Source organism: Balaenoptera borealis, assembly GCF_965194805.1.
Source record: "Balaenoptera borealis genome assembly, chromosome: 19".
In the NCBI taxonomy this organism is placed as follows: Eukaryota; Metazoa; Chordata; class Mammalia; order Artiodactyla; family Balaenopteridae; genus Balaenoptera; species Balaenoptera borealis.
This window is the reverse complement of record NC_138878.1, coordinates 59,705,742-59,721,431: the sequence shown is the minus strand read 5'-3', so window position 1 is coordinate 59,721,431 and position 15,690 is coordinate 59,705,742. Positions and strand designations below refer to the sequence as shown.

Here is a 15,690-nt window from a genome sequence, read left to right as displayed (position 1 = left end):
ATAAAATAAATCAAATAAACAAGTTTTAAAAAAGATTTATTGAACTAAAGCTAGGTCTGAAGTAGCAGAGAGACCAAAAAAAGAAAGAAAATAGGAAGGAAGGTTATGGAGGAAAGAGTGAGGAAGTCTGACACATTTAACTGGCGTTCTAGAGTCAGAAGAGAGAATGGTGCAATGATAATATTTAAGGACACGATGATTGCAAATTCCAGACTGGTAAAAAGACCGGTATGCCCAGTGAGTCATAGGCAGGATAAATAAAAAGAAATGAATACCTAGACACATGCAGTGAAAGTGTCCAGCTGTGATCTTCAGCAATTGATTTCTCTGAAGCTCAGTTTCTTAATCTGAAAAATGAGAATACTGACATTTCCTCAGAAGACTGACATGTGAGCTGTTGCATCTAGAATGTTCAACAGTTGTGCTTACCAAAGACACCTCGTGGCCTCTTCACAGTGTGAAGCTGGGGGAGCCTAAGTTTGGGGGACAGATGGGAGCTGGGGGAAACATCACCTTGCCAAGCATCAGCAGCCTCATCTGAAAAATGGGGCTCATGATCCTTACCCTGGATTCAAGTGGAAAATGTGCCCAGGTCCCTTGACCAGAACCTGGCATGTAGCACACTCAGCAAGATGACCTGCAGGGAGGCAAGGGGCCAAGGACGTCACTGAACACACTGCTTCCCCTAACATGGAGGTGATGGTTTCACCTACTTCTGGGATGGCTGTGAGGCTAAGGGGACCTGCTGCACTTTTAAGTGCTTGGCACCATGCCTGCCACACAAGAAATGAACAAACAGGAACTAACTTTGTGATTTGAGACCCTCCTGCCACCCTGGCTGTTGATATCTGTCAGTTTCCTTTCTGAACTCAACTTCTGCCAATTCCACCTCTAAGAGGCCGTTAGTCCCCACCCCCCAAACCTCACTCTGACTTGCAGCCAATTAAAAGCCTCCGGGGGAGCTACTTTTGAGCAACAATCTGTTGGTCCAGCACAGGTGATTTTTGGAAGGGAGGTAGGACATGGGGATAGGAGCACAGCTGTGGGTGAGAATCTGGGCTCTGTTCATAACTGGTTCGTAATTCTCAGCCCTGGCCACCTCGTTTGCAAAATGAGAACCGAAATTGTCCCTCAGCCCGTGAGTTCTCTCGAGTCCTCGCCAGCCTTGAGTTGGCTTGCAAGGCTGATGTTCACCTTCACTCTTTAACCCTGCATCCTGGCCTGGCACCCCTGTGGCCTACCAGGTCTCCATCGGAGTCACGAAATCAGCAGGTACAGAGCCCAACACGGGACTTCCTGTCTAGGTGCCCTTTAGGTTTGCCAAGGAGCTGTGAATGAACCAAACTTGTATCCTTAAGGACAGCATGTCCCAAAGTTTGCTGATCATGAGACTTCCTCAGGTGCTTGTTACAGAGTCCCAGCCCCTCCCTGAAGTTCTGATTCAGTAGGTGGGACCTGGGAGTCTGCATTTTATTTATTTATTTTGCCTCACTGCGCGGCTTGTGGGATCTTAGTTCCCTGACCAGGGGTTGAACCCGGGCCCCGGCAGTGAGAGTGCCGAGGCCTAACCACTGGACTGCCAGGGAATTCCCCGCATTTTTAAATAAGCACCCCAGTTGAGTCTGAAAATTAGGGCTGGGAAATAATTTCTTGGGCCATCACTAGAGTTTGCAGTTACACACACCATCTCCCACTCCTGTTATGGCCCACAGCCAAAAGGGAAAGGATGGTTTGGTGTAACTAGTTTACAGTGAGTCTAGATCTGTCTGACCCATTTCTACCATAAGTACACTCAAACTATCAAAACCCAGTGTTTCCCAAAGTATCTTCTCAGGTACCATAGTTCTGTGAGGTGCTTCCCAATAAAGGGGTTCCGTGGTGAAATACTTCGGGGAAATATTGCATTCTCTTTCTTGAAAATTCACATTGCGCAAATGAAGAAACTCATTTAATGTTGTCTCACCCCACTTTGGTCCCCCTTTTCATGCAACACCTATGTATGCTGGTTCTACAGGATATATTTTGCAGAAACACTGGTTTATTGGCCATTGGATCTGGCAGAATCTGGAGTTCCCAAGTATTGGCTTCCATCTCCTCTGTTCCCTGCTTACGAGCACATCTGTGGGCCCCACATGGCACATCCATGTGGGAGTAGGGTTTGGGCTGATGCGGTAGCAAGGCTGCCATTCTGGAGAATGAACTGCCACAAAAAACATAAGCCACAGAGAATTCATTTGGTCAGGCGTTTTGCTGGTCCAGATGCCATTTGCTGACTAAAATGGAGAACGGCATTTGGCCCCTGCAGACCTGCAGCCCAAGTGTTTCCCTCAGGGCAGCGGCCAAGCTCTTATCCCTTTGGCTCTCACACCACAGTGGTCTGTCTCTTCCATGCCTTTGAAGAGTGGCAGCTTGAGATAAAGAAAGAGGGTCTTCCAGTCAGAGCACAAGCAGAGCCAAAGGTGTTAAAAAAGGACAAGCCAGCATCACCGCAAGCAGGCCTGGCCTGAGCTCCTCGGCTCCAGGTGCCCTCGTCACGTCTGCTGCTGGGTGCTTCTCCCTCAGAGTCTGCCAGGCAGGCTAGAGCCCCAGGTATTCAGCCAGGAACACGGCCAGGATGCGGCTCAGGTTGTGTACCGTGGGTGGGTGCAGGTTGGCCTCAGAGTCATCGGACGTGTGCCAGACAGAGGGGAAGGGTGTGGAGATGAGGTGGAGCACAGGGACCCCTGCAGGACAGAGAGGAGCCTCAGGCTTGTGCGTGGCCCCCAACTGACCCAGGAGCCCAGGCCCCCGTCTGGGAAGCCTTGCCTTGTCCCGCCCCCAGCAGAAGATACTCTGTTGTGGCACTTGAAGAATTCTGAACAAGGATTTTCAGCATGTGAGGGTGCATGTTCGTTTTAAAAATACATCCAGTATATTATTCTCATAACGCAAATTAGAAAAACTCAAAACTTAACGGATTATGGAAAGACAGGAGAAGGGAACGAGGTCTTTGACCTTCCTTGCCGGGTATACATTATTAGGCTCTTTTTCTCTTCTTTACTGATAGTTAACGTTTATGTTCTATTCCAGGCCCGAGTCTAAGGCCATAAACACACACAATTTTATCCTTACAATAATCCTGGAAGGTGTACTATAATACCCGTTTTACAGATGTGGACACTGAGGCACAGAGGCAGGCTGAGTGATGTGCCTAAGGTCTCGCCTCTAAAGAGCACAGTCAGAATTTGAATCCAGGCCACGTGTCTCCAGAGTGTGTGCTCCTAACCCTTGCACTGCACTGGGTTCCTGTCCTCAGAGTGTTTCACTCTTTGTTTGTCCAGATTTGGTAAGTATCTGTCCCCCTGCTAGACAGGAGCCAGGTGGATTATGGCCCGTCACTGTATCCCTGACAGCTAGCTCAGTACCTGCCTTGGGAAGTATTCAGTGAATGAATCAATAAAGGCATTGTAAGAAACGCATATTTGTTGAATGAGTAAATTATAGAATAAAAATTTAAAAAGCAGTTTTTAGCACTTACTGTATATGCCAAGCACCGTGTAAGAAGGCATTTTATATATCTAATCTCATCTAATCCTCCCAACTCTGAGATTAAGAATACATAACATAAATTTGGTGTAGCCACTATGGAAAACAGTATGAAGGTTCCTCAAAAAATTAAAAATAAAACTGCCATATGAAAAAAAAAAAAAGAATACATACATACGTATGTGTTTGTATGTATCTATCTCTTCCTTTTCCAGAAGAAACGGGGCCACAGAGAGGCTCAGTAATTTGCCTTAGGTCAACCAATGGTAAGTTGCAGATCCTAGAACCCAGACCTATCCAATTCTAAAACCTATGTTTTGAACCCCTCTACCAGATGTCGTCAACCCTGGCTGTGCATCAGAATCACCTGGGAGTTTTGTAAAAATAATGCAGAGGCCCCAGATTGTGGTTCAGTAGGCCTGAAATGTGACTGGGCATTTTTCGAAGCTCTGGTGATTATGCTGGGTGGCCAAGGGCTTGAGAGGCAAGAACTAGAAGAAACTGCAATCACTGAGGCACAACCAGTAATAGCTAACATTTCTTGAACACTCGCTAGTGCCAGGCACTGGTCCAAGGTCTTTACATTCAATCCCCTCAACAACTCTGAGATGGGGGCTGTTATGATCCCCATCCTTACAGATGAGGAAATCAAGGCACAAAGAAGTTAAGCAGTTTGCCACCAGTCCCCTAATCTGGGAAGGGGCCAGGGCCAGGTCTCATCTGTGGCTCGCTGAGACCCCTGCCCACCACGCCTCCCCACAGCAAGTACCTCGGCGGAGGAAGGGGATGTGGTCGTCTTCCACAGAGCCAGGGGGCTCCCCAGGCTGGAAGTACATCACTTCCCAAGGATGAGACTGCAGTAGGTTCAGACGGTGCAGGCGCTTCTCTGGAGGCGGTGGGGATTAGAGAGCAAGGGTCAGCCCCTCAACGGTCAAAGGTTCCCCTGATCACAAATCAGAGGAGGGCAGGGGGTCTGGGGGTGAAGCACTGGTCATCCCAACAAGGATGAATGTTAGTTACCCCTTACTGCAGGCCGACTATGTTCCCAGTCTCAATTAATCCCTCTGAGTCTAAGGAGGTAGATACCCCTATTATTACCATCATGCCCATTTTACAGATAGGAAATTGAGGCTCAGAGAGAGGAAGCCACTTGCCCAAGCTCACACAGCTGGTAAGAAAGAGCCAGAATTTGAACCCAGGGCTATCTGACCCCAGAGCCCCCGTTTGTAATCACTTCATTTGACTGCTGTGGGGTCTTTTTGTGTTTCTGTCCTAGTGCTTTAGAGAGAGACTAGGGAGGTAGAGGGAAGGCTGGATGACCCCTTAGAGGACAGGTGCCTGGCCTCCCTCCAGCATCCCAGGTGGGTGCCTGCCTCCTTACCGACGCTCCTCAGCCGATGGAACCAGCGGGCCGTGCGAGGAAAGTGACTGTAGAAGGTCGGGTTGGGGGCTCCCAGGAGATCAAGAAGCATAAAGAGATCCTAGGGAGAGAGGCCAGGACTGGAGAGGCCAGGCGGGATGCTGCCAGCCTCGTGTCACCCGCTTCCCACCTCACCGGAACCCAGTGGGGCCTGGTCTTACGATAGCCTGGATCCTGGTGAAGCCGGGGCCGTGGGGTGCAGACTCCATGAGCTGGGCCAGGTGCCGGGAGCCGTAAAGCGAGTCCTTGGGTCCCCACTCCTTCAGTGCCTCTTCACCGTCCAAGAAGAGCAGCTGCAAGGTCACTGGGGCTGCCTGTGAGGGCCAGTGGTCAGGGCCGGCTCAGTGCCAGCCCTCAGCCTCAATGCACACACATTTCCTGCCTGCTTGCACAGCTGACTAGGGCAAACTAAGTCTCCGCACTCGAAGAGCACGGTGGCCAAGAGTACAGACTCGGAGCCAGACTGCCTGCGTTCAAATCCTGGCTGGGCTGCTCAGTAGCCAAGCAGTCGTGGGTAAGTTACTAAGTTCTCAAAGCACCGGCTTCCTTATGTAGAAATGGGGTTAATACCAGTTCTCATCATAGGGCAGGATTCGAACCCAGGTCCTAGGACAGCGCCTGGCACATAGTAACTAAATAAGGGTTAGCTCTGATTGTAATTGTTATTCCTCAAGTTCATGTAGCAAAAGAGACAGACCCACAAATAAATAATTATACAAACGATGAAATGCAGTCGGGCAAATGCTTCCAAGAACAACAGCGTCCTGATCTGGCCTAGGGAACATGTCAGGTCTGTTGGAAAGGGATGTTTGCACTGAGGCTGAGTAGGAGCTGGCCTGGCAAAATGGAGCAGAGGGAAGAGTGTTCCCCGGTGAGGAAGCAACATGAATCAGGACTGGGGCCAAAGAAGGGGCCAAAGAGGTTCGAGTAGAGGCCCAAGGGGTCAGCAAGGGCCAGGGAGCTTGGGCTTTGTTACAGGGGCACTGGGGTTTGAGCCATGGAAGGGATCTGAGCAGGGGAGGAGCGTGAGGAGATCTGTGTTTCCGTTCATTCATTCCATACAGTTTAAAAAAATTTTTTTCCCACAGGGTTGATGTTTTTATCTTTTTGTTGTTGTTGTTTTGGCATGTGGGCTCTTAGTTCCCTGACCAGGGATCGAACCCATGCCCCTGCATTGGAAGCACAGAGTCCTAACCACTGGACCACCAGGGAAGTCCCTCCATACATTTTTATTGACATCCTACTTTATGCCAGGCAATATTCTCAGCCCAGAGGATACAGCAGGAAATAAGCGCAGCCAAGGGCCTGCCTATCTGGAGCTTATTCTAGTTGGGGAGACATAAACAAATCAACATAAAGCACCATGAGGCATGGGAGAGTAACAGGGAGCTACTTTAGGGTGGCTGGGAAGGTCTCTTTGAGGAGGTGACATCAAAGTGGACATCTGAATGAAGGGTGGCAGCCAGCCAGGAATATATCTGAGAAAATCACATTCTAGGCAGAGCAAAGAGCAAGTGCAAATGCCTGGGGTGGGAGTGAATTGTGTGGCTTGAGGTACACGGAGGAGGTGGGAGGCTAGAGTGGAGTGAGCGAGGGGTGAGAGGTGGGAGGGGAGACCAGAGAGGTGAGAGGGCACACCTCATGGGCTAAGAGAAGGGCTCTGACTTATTTGTGGAACAAGGTGAGAGCTGTGGGAGGATTTCAGGCAGAGAAGGGACAGGATCTGACATTCAGGAAATGGAAAGACCCTGTGGCTGTGTTGTGGAGTGGAGGAAGACAAGACCAAGCACAGGATGGTGTTGGTATGGACCAAGGTAGAGGCAGTCCCCACCCACCCTACCCCGGCTCCTCACCTGCTCCTTGGCTCTGGCCAGCTCCAGGTCCAGGGCCTGGGCCAGCTCCAGTAGGAGGGCACAAGGCACAGCTGAATCCGTGGCCCCAATAAAGGGGGCTGACCCAGATGGGAAGAGCTTCGAGTCGTAATGGCAGGCAAGGGTGAGGTGACGGGCAGCCCTTGGGTCCAGGGTGGCCACCACGTTGCTGAAGTGCAGTGGCCCCAGGGGTGTCGAGGCTGTGAAGGGGTCCAGTTCTACATGCCAGCCTGCCGTCAGGGTCCGCAGTGTAGCCTCCAGGAACTAGTGGCAAGAGATAGGTGGGAGAGTGGGTGGGGACTGGGGAGAAGGTCGGAAGAAGGGCCATGTGACCTGAACCAGGCTGAGCAGTCGGGTTGACTCATAAATCTCACTTTGGTTTAATCGTTCCCTTGATACACTTCTGCTGAGTACCTACTAAGTGCCAGGCGTGGAGTGACCCTGTCTCTTGATGCCAAGACTAATCACAGCTCACCCTTCCATAGCACTCACTCTGTGCCAAGCCCTTGTTCTAGGAACCCTGTGGAGTGGGGACTGTCATTGGTTCCATTTTGCAGATGAGGAAACTGAGGCACAGAGAAGTTAAGAAACTAGTTCAAGGTTACACTCCAAGTGGCAGATGTGGATTTGAACTCAGGCAGTGTTCAAATGACTCTCAATACTTTCTGGGAGGCAATGTAGTGATGTTACCGCACCGGCTCTGGAGCCAACCCATTTGGGTTGAAACCCTAGGTATATCATTCATTAGCTGTGGGATTTGGGCAAAATGCCTAACTGTTCTGCGCCTCAGTTTCTCCATCTACACAATGAAGATCAGATTGGTGCCCACCTTATCCGGCTGTTGCTGATGCTTAGCATATAGTAAGATTTTGGTGGGGGCAGTAAAGAGGGCAGTGGTCTGGTGGTTAGCAGGATAGGACTCTAGAGTCATATTACGCCCAGCCAGAGCCCTAGCTCTGCCACTTGGGCAGAATACCCATTTCCTTGGTGGGCTGCGGGGTCAGGGGTTGGAGGTGGGGCCCCTTACCTTTCTGACTTGGAGATTGCCGGGGCTGCCGGGGGTCCGCACAACCAGCAGGGGGCGCAGATAATTGTTCCAGAGACGGTGAGGGTCCAGTTGCCCCACCACCCTCCGCACCCCGGCTTCGGGGAGACTTCCGATCGATGGGCCCTTGGGAAGGGGGTGGGGAAGAGAAGAGCAGAGCGTGAAAGCAACCCTCATTCCAACTCTACCCTGGGGGCTGTCGTCCCCTAAGAAGCCCCAGTTCCTCTTCTTAATCGCAGCTTCCAGCATCGGAGGTTTCTAGGATAAATCCTACACTCGGGAAAGCCCCCCCAAGCCCATCCGCCCCAGCCCACCGAATCTTGATGGGGGAAATCGAGGCCCAGCGAGAGTAAGGGACTCTTCCAAATAAATGACTTTAGGAATAGAACCCAGAACTCTCAGTCTTACTCCTCCAGACCCTTCCTCTTACGGGGTAACCGCTATTACAGAACAAGCCCGAAGCCTCATTCCGTTGGAAAGAGGCATGCGCTCTAAAGACGGAGACGGCGGCACCTGCGGCTAGGGCAATACGATAAAGATAAAGCCACGTCAACCTGAAACCTTGGAGAAGGCGAGGCAAGGAATAAGGGCTCCCGCAGTGCCCGCGTCCCCTCCCGGCCTCACCCGCAGCTCCCGGCCTAGCGGCAGCTCCTCAGTCTGCTGGTACCAGCCGCTCCAAATGGTGTATAACACCGAGGCCACCGCCAGCGCCAGCAGAAGCAGAGGCAACAGCTGCGCCCGAGGTAGCAGGCGGCGCTTGGGCGGTGAGGGTGGCTCCAAAAGGCCGCGTTCCCCGAGCCGTAGCCGGGGCCGCCCGCGGCCCCCGGAACGCATGGCAGCTTTGCCCTGAAACCGGTCTGGGACAGCGGATAGAGTTTAGGCCCAGCCAAGTCCCGCCCCGTGGAATCACCGGACCAATGAGCAACAAGGGCGGCTGCACGATCCCACCCTTCCGCGGGCAGTAAAGCCAATGGGACTTTCGTTCTGAGGACACGCCTCCCTGTCTCCCCGGAGCTTTGGGGGTTGGTTCCCCTGAGGGTTGCACAGCCCAAAAGGGAGCGCGAAAGAGGTAGGCACCGCCTCAGCGGAGAAGGGGAAGCCAATGAGAAGGGTTTGATCATGGAAAACATTCGACCTGCCGGGCGCAGGTCCACGCCCCTCCCGGATGTAGGCAAAGGATTGGTTACCCCTAGTCAAAAGATCAATAGACACGTAAATGAACGGTCCCCGAAGGAAAAGGGGCGGTGTCCATCCCGGAAGCGAGGAGCGGATTGGCTTCGCGGAGGCCGCTCCCCCAAAGGCAGGGCGGGCGGGCATGTGGAAATAGCTTATCTTTTCCTTCCTTCAACCTGTGCGGTTCTACAACAAAATGGTTTGAATCAACTGGACTGAATGTCAATATTATAACATAGTATGAGTGTGTTTCGTGTTTGGTAATTGCAATCATTGTTGCTTTTGTTGTGGTCATCCATTTACAATGCTTGGTGTCAGTTTATTTATCTCTTGTAAAAATAAAATACAGTGTGTGTGTGTGAGTTGTGGGAAAAAAAAAGGAAACTTTAAAAAAAAACAAAAAAACAAACAAACAATGGTTTGAATCAGTCCCGCTTTCTTTTCCTCTCCATTGTCGTGAACATCCGCCCCGTACTGTCCTGAATGGCCTGGAATCACCACGTGAAGCTTTTATCCCACAGCCGCGAAGGGCTGGCAGAAATCGCTATGGCAACCGGCCACGCCCCCATCCGCTGGTTGGGTTTGCGCAGGCGCCCACGGAAATGGGCCTCAGGAAGCGGAAGTCCCGCCTCTGTGTCGCTCTCTCTGAGGAAGGCAGAAGCAACGCGGAGGAAACGGTAGTGACTTGAGAGTGTGGCCACCACCATCGCCAACATGTGAGGCCGGGCTAGGCTTAGGTGGCGGGAGTGGGGTTGAGGGTGTAAATTTGGCCACTTACCGGTGGAAGGGGATGGGCAGAGCGGGGGGCGGAGGCAAACATTTTAGGGGTAAAGTGGCGTAATTTTCTACTGATGCGTTTGAGAACGGACGTGGGGCCTTTGACGGATTCTGACTTCGGGAGGAGGGACAGCTTTATCTGATAACGGGCTGGGCTTTCCCAAATAATGAATCTTACTGAAATGAATTTTAAGGGGAAGCGCTTTTCCGAATAAAGAACCTGGAAGAGGGGAGTACGGACTTGTAGGAAAAACGATCTTAGATAAGGGGCTTATACGGATAATTTGAGCTGGAGACGGTTGGCTTTCCAACTTCATTCTCGATTTTTACGGATAACGAGTTACGGGAATGGTTTTCCTTACGTATTCATTCAACAATTATTTATTGAGTGCTCCTATATCAGGCTGCTTTAGACACATAGGCTCTATCAGTGAATTACCCCACTCCCCCAAGGAAGAAAATCCCCTTCTGCATCTTATGGGATGGGAAGAGGCAGGCAGTAAACGTACTGGTAACAAACAGGTAAAGGCAGGCAGTAAACGTACTGGTAATAAACAGGTAAAGTATGTGGTGTGTTAGGTGACCGGGACTATAAATAAAGAAACAGTAGAGCAGGGTGAAACAATGTGGAACGCCACTTTTGAGAGACAGGACACATAAAGGAGGCAACACTTGAGCAAAAACCTGAAGAAAGTGAGAGAGCAAACCACAGAGATATCTGGGGAGGTATCCAGGCAGAGGGAAAAGCAAATGCAGACCAAGAAGAAAGTTCGCCTAATATCTGTTTTTTTATATAAATTTATTTATTTTTGGCTGCGTTGGGTCTTCGTTGCTGCGCGGAGGCTTTTCTCTAGTTATGGCGAGCGAGGGCTACTCTTCGTTGTGGTGCGCGGGCTTCTCACTGCGGTGGCTTCTCTTGTTGCGGAGCACGGGCTCCAGGCGCGCGGGCTCAGTAGCTGTGGCGCACGGGCTTAGTTCCGCAGCATGTGGGATCGTCCCAGACCAGGGCTCGAACCCGTGTCCCCTGCATTGGCAGGCGATTCTTAACCACTGCGCCACCGGGGAAGCCCATGAGAGGGTTTTGAAGAGTGAGATGATATATGGCTTGAGTCTTGGCACCATCCCCGAGACTGCTCTGTGGAGAGCAAACTGTTGGGGAGCGTGGGTGGAGGCAGGGAGACCAGTAGGAGAGAGATGATGGAGGTTTAAGCCATGGTAAGAAATGGACAGATTCCGATATATTTTAGCGGCAGATGACAGGATTTGCTGACAGATTGAATGTAGGATGTGAGAGAAGGAAAGAAGAGTCAAGTTGACATTAAGAGTTTTTGCTCAAAGAACTTGAAGGATGGAGTTGCCATTGATGGAGATGAGGAAGGCTGTGGATAGTATAGTATAAGTTGGGGGTATTGCGGGATCTGGAGTTCGGCCTAGGACGTGAAGGGTGGAAATGTCTATTAGGCATCCAAGTGGTGATGCTGAGAGAGGACCGAGCAGGAGGGTGGGTGTGTGAGGGAGACACCGAGCCAGAGGCCATGACCACCCAGGCTCGGGCTCTGGGCCCTCTCACCTATGGGTTCCATACTTGCCCACTTAGGAGCCTCCTCAACAAGCCCAAGAGTGAGATGACCCCGGAGGAGCTGCAGAAGCGGGAGGAGGAGGAGTTTAACACAGGGCCACTCTCCGTGCTCACCCAGTCGGTCAAGAACAACACCCAAGTGCTCATCAACTGCCGCAACAACAAGAAGCTCCTGGGCCGTGTGAAGGCCTTCGACAGGTAAACGCCTGGGTCTGGGGAGGTGTTCTTTCCAGGCCTGGAGAAGCAGTCCCAGCTCCAGTCCGAAGCCCAGGGCAGAAGCATCTCAGGACCTCAAGATGTGGTGGTCCATCATTGTCCCTCCAGCTGTGAAGCACAGTGGTTATGGTCATGTACTTGGGAGCCAGTCTTCCTGGATTCATGTCCCAGCTCTGCCTCTTAACAGCCATGTGACCTTTGGCAAGTGACTTTATCTCGTCCGTACAGTGGCAGTAATCATGGTGGTTGCAAAGATTCAATCACTTAATATACATGAAGCGTAGTAAGTCATTAGAAGTCGAGCATCTGGCACACAGAGCTCTTAATCAGTTTTTTTGCAGTTATTGCATAATGAGAGCGTCCACCTGGGTCAGGTACTGTTTTAGGCTCCAGAGATACAGCAATGATGGAAATAAACATGGTTCCTATACTCAGGGAGCTTATGCTGTAGGCAGGGAAGCCGACAGCAAACACATAAATAATGTCATAAAGACAAGTGATGATAAATCCTATGCAGAAAAGTAAAGCCAGGTAAGAGTTTGAAGTACCGGGAAGGGGGTGCTGTCTTAGGTAGATAATATGGGAGGCCTCAAAGGAAGAGGCAACAGTGGACAGATATGAATAAAATGAAGGTGCAAGCTAGGGTCTGAGTGTTTCAGCCATAGGGAGCAGCAAATGATTTTTCCTCTCTGGGCCTCAGTGTCCTTATCTGTGAAATATGCATCATAATAATACCCCTCAGAACAGTTGTGAGGCTTAAATGATATTATGTATGAAGAGCACTTGGCTCAGTACCTAACACATAATAAATGCTCAGTAAACATATGACCTGCAGCCTTTAGTTAGCATTTGGGAAGTGCTTTCCTCACAGTGGTGTGATGAAACTTACTTCTGGAATGCTTTTGCCACTAGCTTTTATGTGACCATGAACAAGTCTTTCACTCAGCCTTAGTTTCCCCTTGAGTAAAATGAGAATGAGAACAACAGGAAGTGCCAGGTACAGGAGGCAGATAGGTCTGGATTCCAACACAGGCTCTGCCACTTCCAGACTCCGTGACCTTGGGTGAGTCACTTCATCCCACTGTGCTCAGTTTCCTGCTCTAGAAGCTGGAGAGAACTAGTAAACCAGTGTTTACCTCCTGGGAGTGAGGTGCAGGGAGGATTGATGGGTTAATGCTTAGAAAGTGCTTAAAGGGGCCTGGTGAGTGCCTATATGGTAAGTGCTCAATAGGTGGTGGATATATATATATATATACATATAAATAATTTTTTTCAGTTGACTCTTTCCTTTTCCCCTAGCTTCCTACTCTGCCCCCATATCATCCTCTCATCCCTCTCCCCACCCAGCCTACCACCCTAGTATGTGTCCTGCCATGTTTGATTCACCCAGAGACTCCTTTGTGGTGGTAGTTAACAGCTTTATTGAGGCATAATTGATTTGTCATAATATCGTAAAATTGTTTTTAAGATAGAATCTTCCGTGTGCTCTGTTGCATCTTGTTTTTTCACACAAATCAGTGGTCTGAGGACATCACTGCAAGTTAGCTGAGGCATTCTTAACCACTTTATTTGCTTAATTATGTTACTTTCTTGAGTGGGCGATGGATGCAAAATTTGAAAAATACAAAAGGCACCCAATGAAGAGCAAGTCTTTCCTCTCCGTGCCCCAGTTGCCCTCCCCAGGGACCCCATCATGGCTAATTTCTCAGGTCTCCTCCAGGAGGATTACTTGCACAGAACATCATACATGTAGATACAGGAGGGTACTTTTTATTTATTTTTAAGTCACTACTAATGGCATGTCACGCCGTTTTAGACCTTAGTTTTTTCACTTAACAATATACCTTGGAAATGTTCCCATATTGGTATGCTACTTCCTTTTTTTAACTTATTTTCTCTGAATTGGTAATATATTCACATGATTTCCAAAACAGTAATAACAGTCCAATGAGAAGTTTCCATCTGGTTTGTCTCCAGTCTACCTAGGTCACCCCACTGCCACCAGTCTTCAGGTGCATTTCAAGGATTTAGTATTGCACAACCAGGTGCTGGAATGTACGTTTTTCCTACGGAAGGTTGCTTTCCATGCATGCTGTTCCCTCCCTTGCCTTTTTCACTCAGCAGTGTCTCCTGGAGGCTACTGCATAGCAAGGCACAGAGCTTCCTCACGTGCTTCCTTGTCTTTCTGTTTTTTTTATAAATTTATTTATTTTATTTATTTATTATTTTTGGCTGCGTTGGGTCTTCGTTGCTACTTTACGTTGCGCTGTATGGGCTTCTCACTGCAGTGCCTTCTCTTGTTGCGGAGCATGGGCTCTAGGCACTCGGGCTTCAGTAGTTGTGACTCGCTGGCTCAGTAGTTGTGGAGCCCAGGCTTAGTTGCTCCGCGGCATGTGGGATCTTCCCGGACCAGGGCTCGAACCCGTGTCCCCTGCATTGGCAGGCGGATTCTTAACCACTGCGCCACCAGGGAAGCCCCCTCGTCTTTCTTATGCTTGGTAATATTTCCCTGTATCCTCCTATCCCTTTACCTTGCTTTAATTTTTCTTCATAGCACTTGCTACCACCTGACAGTATATTACAGGTGTCTTTGTTTACTTGTTTAGTGTTCTTCTCCCCTCACTAGACTGCAGACCCCTGAGGGCAGGGATATTATACCTTTTATTCATTGCTGTATTCATTGCAAGCGTTTGTAGACTGAGCTAATCCGTACTGTCGTCACACGTGCCCCCCCAGCACCCTGAGGACAGGGGCAAAAAGCAGGACTGGAGTGGCGGCGTCACGTACCGGCCTCAGGCCCCAGGGCCCTCGGGTTCTCCAGAGAGAAGCTGTACCTTGCTTATGCCACCAGAAGTACTCGGAGTTAAAAAGCACAAGCAGCACCATTTCATTTGCCTTTATCCTGTGCCAGGCCCTGTTCTAAGTACTTAACAAGAATACTGTATTGATTCGTTTAATCTTCACAACAGCCCTAGGAGGTAGGCACCATGAATGTCTCCATTATAGAGAGGAGGAAACTGAGGCACAGAGAGGTGAAGTCCTTTGCCCAAGCTTCAAGCTGAGGACTTGCAGAGGTGGCCTTGGAGCCCCGGCCATCCTGGTCCCGGGCCTGCGCCTTCCCCCACGCCACGCTGATGGAGGAAGAGGCAGTACTGCACAGAGTGGGGGGGTCAGGAGGCTCCCTCTCATTCCTGATGCCTCCCTCTGCCCACCAGGCACTGCAACATGGTGCTGGAGAACGTGAAGGAGATGTGGACCGAAGTCCCCAAGAGCGGCAAGGGCAAGAAGAAGTCCAAGCCAGTCAACAAGGACCGCTACATCTCAAAAATGTTCCTGCGCGGGGACTCGGTCATTGTGGTCCTGCGGAACCCGCTCATTGCTGGCAAGTAGAGCCCTCCTCCCCGCCGTCAGAACTTGCCCCCTCGTTTTGCGAAGACCTGCCCTTTGTGCTGGGAACAATAAAGTTGTGTGTTTTTTCTAGTGGCCTCTGTCTGTTCACAGGGCCTAGAGAGTGGGGCAGACCCAGGAGGGGGGCGGCCGGGCGTGGGGCCAAGCACGGGGATTGGGACCTCCCTGAGCAGGTGAAGAGGCCTGGTCTCTGCCCCTTCCAGGCCTGACTCTCCCCTTCTGTGAAGTGAATTGGTTGGGCAGAGGGAGCTTTTGCTGCCTTTTGTGTTTTAATTTGTTCTAGCATCTCGTCACTTTCTCTTTCTCTTCCTTTTCCCCACCTCTCAGTAAGTCAGTCTCACTCAAAATTTCTTTCAGTCTTTATTTTTTTTTTCCATTTGTTCAGTCAGACAATCCCCCAAGTGCCTCCTCTGTGCCCAGCCCTGTGTTGCAATGCTGGGGACACAGCAGTGCCCAGAAGAGCCCCCAACCTGCCCTCACTGACAGGAGGAGGAGCTGCAGTTAAAGCAGTTAGTACTCGATACCAACAGCACTTGTAGCTGACGCCTGACCTGTGAGGTTGCCAGGCCCTACGCTCCGCGCTGTTCAGACTTTCTAACAACTCTGAGCAGGCACTGCGATTTATTACTTCCAATTCCGGAGGCGGGGACTGCGGCACAAAGAGGTGATGGCGCCT

At 50.5% G+C, this 15,690-nt stretch overlaps 2 protein-coding genes across 2 annotated transcripts; one reads left to right on the top strand and one right to left on the bottom strand.

Moving 5' to 3' along the window:
• Positions 1 to 19: 19 nt before the first annotated feature.
• On the bottom strand, positions 20 to 8,742 carry QPCTL (glutaminyl-peptide cyclotransferase like). The gene is made up of 7 exons (XM_082370274.1): positions 8,486 to 8,742; positions 7,844 to 7,987; positions 6,799 to 7,080; positions 5,107 to 5,259; positions 4,907 to 5,006; positions 4,295 to 4,411; positions 20 to 2,723 (listed from the first exon to the last, which is right to left on the bottom strand). Exons 1-7 carry the CDS (start codon positions 8,693 to 8,695, stop codon positions 2,578 to 2,580), a joined length of 1,152 nt encoding a protein of 383 aa, XP_082226400.1. The 5' UTR covers positions 8,696 to 8,742; the 3' UTR covers positions 20 to 2,577.
• An 855-nt stretch (positions 8,743 to 9,597) lies between these two features.
• On the top strand, positions 9,598 to 15,086 carry SNRPD2 (small nuclear ribonucleoprotein D2 polypeptide). The gene is made up of 3 exons (XM_082370275.1): positions 9,598 to 9,750; positions 11,409 to 11,588; positions 14,822 to 15,086. Coding segments are annotated over exons 1-3 (357 nt in total). The 5' UTR covers positions 9,598 to 9,748; the 3' UTR covers positions 14,997 to 15,086.
• Positions 15,087 to 15,690: the final 604 nt, after the last annotated feature.

Bases quoted from the DNA above. Each gene is read 5' to 3' on its own strand.
- QPCTL (XM_082370274.1), bottom strand. From the start codon at position 8,695: ATGCGTTCCGGGGGCCGCGGGCGGCCCCGGCTACGGCTCGGGGAACGC. The intron at 7,988-8,485 runs GTGAGGCCGGGA...CCCCTTCCCAAG, and splicing joins CGCTAGGCCGGGAGCTGCGG to GGCCCATCGATCGGAAGTCT. The intron at 5,260-6,798 runs GTGAGGAGCCGG...TGGCCCTCACAG, and splicing joins TGGCCAGAGCCAAGGAGCAG to GCAGCCCCAGTGACCTTGCA.
- SNRPD2 (XM_082370275.1), top strand. The intron at 11,589-14,821 runs GTAAACGCCTGG...TCTGCCCACCAG, and splicing joins CGTGTGAAGGCCTTCGACAG to GCACTGCAACATGGTGCTGG.